Below are 6,797 nucleotides of genomic sequence, written 5' to 3' on the forward strand. Positions count from 1 at the left end.
GTGCCTGCTCCACGGCAAGTTCATCAAGCAAGCCCTTTGGCTGATCACCCTACTACCACCAGCCAAGATCATGGTGTTGGTCTATTGTCCCCTGATGCATCTTTGTAACTTTTCTGTTTCAAGGACATAATATGAATGCTATTCCAAGCTGTTTTTGCAAATATTTTGTTTTTTATCCTCGCAATTAGTCAACTTATGTAGACAGTCTTGTGCATGTAGTAATTCATAAGGAATTAATCTTTCCTCGATCACTATGCAGCAAGTATTTCTAGTTGTTAACAACCAAAAGTTGTCCAATAATTTGTTGAAAAGTTTGACTTTGTTTCCAAAGGGTGGACTTCCTTTTTTAATTGCTGCTTGGCATCTTTTTGTAACAACATAGCTGATTGTGTTCCAACCACATGTATGTTCACACCAGCAAAGACATGTGGTGGAGATACAATGTAGTCAACGAAGACATCTGGTGGAGATACAATGCAGTCAGCAAGATTCACAGTCGGCTTTGATTGTTGGGGAGCATCCCCAGCAAAGTCTTCTTGTAGCCCCTTCAAGAATTCACAGCTACCAGTAATCGAAAAAAGTAGTACTTGTGACGATGCTGCGGGCTGCTCCACAAGTCCAAAAGATGGTCTTCAAAGCAAAGGTGAGGTCCGAGAGTTTCTTGGTAAGTTTCAAGTTGTGTACCTCTCTAGCCATGCTATGGCTACATGTTGTTGGCAAAGTATTACAGAGTTTTAGGTGGTGTATGACAACTGTTAGCCAATGAATATTATGTTATTAGCCAGCTTCTAGATAGCTATTAAGTAGCTTTGAAGGTACTTCTAGTTTAATCACATCTTCCATTGTAGCTCCAAGGATCTTTGAGACACCTAATGATGTTCCAGAGGCAACAATTGGAGACATAGAGGACAAGGTAAAACAGGAAAAGCTTGCAAAAGGTGGCAAGCATGGGAAAAGTATGTCTAGGAGGTTGACAAGAAGGTCTGTAATTGCACACGAAGCTAACAATGAAGATACAAATAGCGATACATTGCTGCAGAAAGGTATGCCTTAGTAAATTTAGTGTCAGCCCACTTACACGTGGTTGAGTTTTTTTGTCTTTTTGGAGCACTTACTGATGGCATAGCAACATGCAGAATCTCTTGTCAATAAAGATTGTGGTGCATTTTCGGGAGAACATGATGGCAGAAGCTAAAAGAAAGAAGCAAGGGTCAACAAAGCCACCATCCAAGAGGATGAAGAAAACTCTGTTCAACAAAACTCCTCCAGATGTTAGGAGTGGCGATGAAATCCCTTGCCTAGATGTTGAAATAGAAAGGCATGCAAAGGATGCTGGCGAAGACCCTACTCTGCCCCGGGTAAAAATTGACCTAACAATGGTTGGTGCTGAATGCCCTGCTCCTGATACAGTTGCTGATACAAGCCTAAACAGTGAAGTCCCTGTTCATCGTGTGAGCATTGATGGTACCGTGCCTGCTCTTGATATAGTTGTTGATGCAAGCCTAAACAGTGAAGTCCCTACTCATCATGTGACCATTGATGGTAGTGTTGATGGCAGTGTGCCTGCTCCACAGCAAGTTCATCAAGCAAGCCCTTTGGCTGATCACCCTACTACCACCAGCCAAGATCATGGTGTTGGTCTATTGTCCCCTGATGCATCTTTGTAAACTTTTCTGTTTCAAGGACATAATATGAATGCTATTCCAAGCTGTTTTTGCAAATATTTTGTTTTTTATCCTCGCAATTAGTCAACTTATGTAGACAGTCTTGTGCATGTAGTAATTCATAAGGAATTAATCTTTCCTCGATCACTATGCAGCAGGTATTTCTAGTTGTTAACAACCAAAAGTTGTCCAATAATTTGTTGAAAAGTTTGACTTTGTTTCCAAAAGGTTGACTTCCTTTTTTAATTGCTGCGTGGCATCTTTTTGTAACAACAGAGCTGATTGTGTTCCAACCACATGTATGTTCACACCAGCAAAGACATGTGGTGGAGATACAATGTAGTCAACGAAGACATCTGGTGGAGATACAATGCAGTCAGCAAGATTCACAGTCGGCTTTGATTGTTGGGGAGAATCCCTAGCAAAGTCTTCTTGTAGCCCCTTCAAGAATTCACAGCTACCAGTAATTGAAAAAAGTAGTACTTGTGACGATGCTGCGGGCTGCTCCACAAGTCCAAAAGATGGTCTTCAAAGCAAAGGTGAGGTCCGAGAGTTTCTTGGTAAGTTTCAAGTTGTGTACCTCTCTAACCATGCTATGGCTACATGTTGTTGGCAAAGTATTACAGAGTTTTAGGTGGTGTATGACAACTGTTAGCCAGTTAATATTATGTTATTAGCCAGCTTCTAGATAGCTATTAAGTAGCTTTGAAGGTACTTCTAGTTTAATCACATCTTCCATTGCAGCTCCAGGGATCTCTGAGACACCTGATGATGTTCCAGAGGCAACAGTTGGAGACATAGAGGACAAGGTAAAACAGGGAAAGCTTGCAGGAGGTGGCAAGGATGGGCAAAGTATGTCTAGGAGGTTGACAAGAAGGTCTGTAATTGCACACGGAGTTGAGGATGAAGATACAAATAGTGATACATTGATGCAGAAAGGTATGCCTTAGTAAATTTAGTGTCAGTCCACTTTCACGTGGTTGAGTTTTTTGGTCTTTTTGGAGCACTTACTGTTGGGATTAAAGCCCAAGTAGCCTCTTATACGGATATGGCCGGCCGCCCGCCCGCCTAACTCACTTATCACTAACTCTTTGTATATACTCACATATACTTTTGTGGATAATAAGGTTTGGGAGATAACCCTTCAAACAACTTCTCTGCGTACTGTGTAACACTCTTTGTGTATCTGTGTGTGTGTGTGTGTGTAAGTCGATCCACGCTTCGCTCCGCGACTTCAATTGGTATCAGAGCCAAGTCTAGTGTGGTTTTGCGTAATCGCGCGCGCACACTTTTCAGGAAGATTCTGGATCCGGAGCTTGGAAATTCACACTCAGTGTTCTGGGAGTATTTCCACAGGTGACCACAGGCGACCTGATGTTTTACCCCCCTTTCGAAGCTATTTATGCCCTCAGAATTTCGTTCTGAGCACTAGATTAGAAGATAGGTTTCAGCCGCAAAGAAACCCGTCTTGTGTAGATTGGCAAGCAGGAGGTGGTCGGCATCAATATCGGCATCGACATACATCACTCATTAGTCTTCAAAGAATCATCTATAGACCAGGTACACACACACACACACACACACACACACACACACACACACACACACACACACACACACACACACACACACACACACACACACACACACATATATATTGCAGTCTGCATTGCTACTTCTTGTGCTTGCGAGGTTCCAGGGGAGGTGTGGCCATACGACGGCTTGACACCACTGGCATGTATTGCAGATTGATGTACTATGATTGTGGGTCTGCTAGTTGTGAGTCACGCTAGCAGACAAACCGCCGCAGTGGTCATAGGACAGTGATTGGTCTATTGTAGGATGTATGCTAGTTCTGGGCAGTTTGCTGAGCCATCTATGAGGGTCATGTGTGAGGTTTTTTGAAGCCAAGCATTGGGGGCTGGGTTACCCAGTGTGAGGTAGATTAGGTTGCTGGAGTTCCCCTCTACATGCATCCTCTTCGGCGACTTTTATCCCATAAGATGTATGACTTTGTGTAGACACTGGATTGCATCTTATGCGTCAGGCCGTTGATGCATTGTTCAGGGTTCAGTCTTGAGACGGATACAGGTTCTGTTATCGCCCAGAAAGGAGACAGTGCATGCTTACAGGATAGCATATTACAGAGATCTTTCAGATTTTTCACTAGTCAGCTATTTATGATTGTTTTTGAGCTATCTTTTGGTTCCCAGAGCTCAGTTTACAGGGGAAACTCTCTCAAAATTTTTCAAAATACTGACAGTTCTTGAGGAGAGGTGTTCAGCTTGTTTTTTACATCTTGTTTACTGTGTACAGAGGCCAGTTTACAGGGGAAACTCTGTCGGATTTTTTCCAAGAGTAAACAGTTTGGCAGATATGGCATCTTCTCAAAGTGAGACTCTTTACAACATAAAGAAGCTGGATGGCACAAACTTTCCATTCTGGAAGAAGCAGATTTGACAGGTTTTGGTGTAGAAAAAACAAGTGAAGCCACTGAAGCTAAAAGGGGAGAGACCATAAGGTATGGCTGAAGATGAGTGGGAAGAGCTTGACGAGTTAGCTTGTTCCACAATCATGCTGACACTGGAAGAAAATATTTACTTCAACGTATGGCGTATGGCAAAAGCTATGTGGTATGTACGAGAAACAAAGTGTTGCTTCTCAGATTTACTAGCTCAAGAAATAAGTGGATTTGAAGATGAAGGAAGGGACAGCCATGTCAAATCATCTCAATGAATTTCACACAAATTTCAGTCAGTTAACAGCATAGAAGATAGTCTTTCCAGATTCAGTGAAGGCTATGTTTCTCTTAATCACTTTTCCAGACAGTTGGGATACTTTTCGTACAGCGTTAAGTAATTCTGTCGCGCTAAAAGGTCTTACAAGTGCCAATGTAGAAGGCAACTTGCTTACAGAGGAAGTGAACAGGAAGAACATTGACAAAGGCAAAGGCAATAGTACTTTGGTCATTCGAGGGAGACAACAGTCTAAAGAGAAGAAGGGTAAGAAGGCACAAAACCAAAGTAAGTCTCGTGACTCGAAGTCAAAGGATGACATAGAATGCTACCATTGTGGCAAGAAGGGTCACATGAAGAGAGACTGTACGAAGTGGAAACAAGAAAAAGACAAAACAAAGAGTTCTGAGCAAGATGAAAAGAAGAGTTCAGTGAAGATTGAAGAGGTGAATGTCACAGGATCTGGTTCAGACAGTGATTCTGGTATAGTAGCTGGTGACATCTTCCTCACAAGCAATCTTGATTCTGTTTTCTTGACTGCAGACGATGGACATGCTATGAGTGATTGGATTATTGACTCAGGGGCATCTTTACATGTTTCTCTGCACAAAGAGTGGTTTACATCATATGTGTCTACTAAAGATTATGTCAGACTTGGCAATGAGCAGGTTTGTGACATACTTGGAGTGGGAGATGTGCAGTTGAAGTTTTAGAATGGCTCTTCTTTATGGCTCAAGAATGTCAGAAATGTTCAGCAATCCGAAAGAGCTTGATCAATACAAGGAAGTTGGATGATGCAGGTTATGTGACAGTTTTTGGAAATAGCGCTTGGAAGATCTCCAAAGGTTCGATGACTGTAGCACATGGCAGCAAGTCAGGAACTCTGTACACTTTACATGTTTCAGAGGTTAAAAACCATGTAATTAATGTAATTGAGCAGCCAAGTGTGTCACTGTGGCATCGTAGGCTGGGACATATGTCAAAAAGAGGAATGGAAATACTTTCTCATTATGGTTATTTGCCTGGCTTTTCATTTCAAGATTTCGAGTTTTGTGAGCATTGTGTTTATGGTAAGAAAACACAGGAACCGCACAGATCAAAGAGGAATCGTAGGGACGAACGGTTAGCTCTTGTGCATAGTGATCTATGCGGACCAATGCCTAGTTTGTCACTAGGGGGAGCATTGTACTTTGTACATTCATAGATGACTATTCTTGCAAAGTATGGGTTTACTTCTTGAAGCACAAGGATGAGGTGCTCAAGGTCTTTAAGACATTCTTGCAGCTTGTGGAGAATCAGAGTGGTCAGAAGCTGAAGTGCTTGAGAACTGACAATGGTGGAGAGTATGTTTCCAAGGATTTACAAGACTTTTGTGAAGCAAAAGGGATAAAGCGGGAAATTACTGCATCATACAATCCTTCACAAAATGAAGTTGCAGAACGTATGAATAGGACCATACAAGAGAAGTTCAGAAGTATGTTGTCAAATGATGAGTTGCCTGATGGATTTTGGGTAGAAGAAGTGGCTACAACAATCCATTTGATCGACAAGTCTCCTATTAGGGTTCTGGATAAGAGTGAAGTGACCGAGATGCTATGGACAGGCAAGGCACCTTCGTATAAGCATCTCAGAGTCTTTGGTTGTGAAGCTTATAGCCATATTCCTAAGGATTTCAGGAATAAGTTAGCACCAAAGAGCAAGAAGTGTATATTTCTTGGCTACGGAGAATCGGGCGAGATGGGTTACCGGCTTTGGGATCCTAAGTCCAGAAAAGTTATTCGTAGCAATGATGGGCATTTCAATGAAGCCAAGTTTCATGCTAAGCCAGAGAAGATAGAGGAGATCCGAAGAGTTGTCTTCAGGGAAGATGGACCTAGTGCTAGCACATCAAGACAGCATGGTCCGCCGGCTCAGGAACAGCCTATAGTGGCTAGAGAGGCAGAATCAGTTGTGGTGAGACGTTGTCGAGAAATTTGCGGTCTTGGCAGGAAAGCACCGGGCTTATGGCTATGAGAGTTTGTGAGAGAACTCAAGAAAAACTATATGAAGGAGTTAAACCATAGATGCCATGAAGAATAGGGTTTGGAAAGAAGTGCAATAAAAGAAGACACACTCTTTCTCTCTTGCACTCACACACACAAAGAAAGAACACAAAAGAGAGTGTCAAAACAACACAAAGATGAAAACATCAAGGCTATGGTCATATCGTATCATGGGTAGTATGAAAGGGTTAATAGATGAGTTAATGGCATTCAATCTTGGCTGACCAAATAGGCTACGAATTGTTCTTTGGAATTGTAGTTTTGTGCTTACCATAATATATATATTTTGTCTAGTGATTGGGATTAATTGTGTGTACAAATCCTCTTGGTTCATAGCAAGATAACTATGCTTACAT

The 6,797-nt window shown here is 42.0% G+C and overlaps 1 protein-coding gene across 1 annotated transcript; it reads left to right on the plus strand.

Moving 5' to 3' along the window:
• Positions 1-1,376: 1,376 nt before the first annotated feature.
• Positions 1,377-1,667, plus strand: LOC147462966 (uncharacterized). Its single transcript, XM_086527836.1, has one exon. The coding sequence runs from the start codon at positions 1,377-1,379 to the stop codon at positions 1,665-1,667; it is 291 nt and encodes a 96-aa protein (XP_086383962.1).
• Positions 1,668-6,797: the final 5,130 nt, after the last annotated feature.

Source organism: Adiantum capillus-veneris, chromosome 2 (genome assembly GCF_014529385.1).
Source record: "Adiantum capillus-veneris isolate H3 chromosome 2, ASM1452938v2, whole genome shotgun sequence".
Taxonomy (NCBI): domain Eukaryota; kingdom Viridiplantae; phylum Streptophyta; class Polypodiopsida; order Polypodiales; family Pteridaceae; genus Adiantum; species Adiantum capillus-veneris.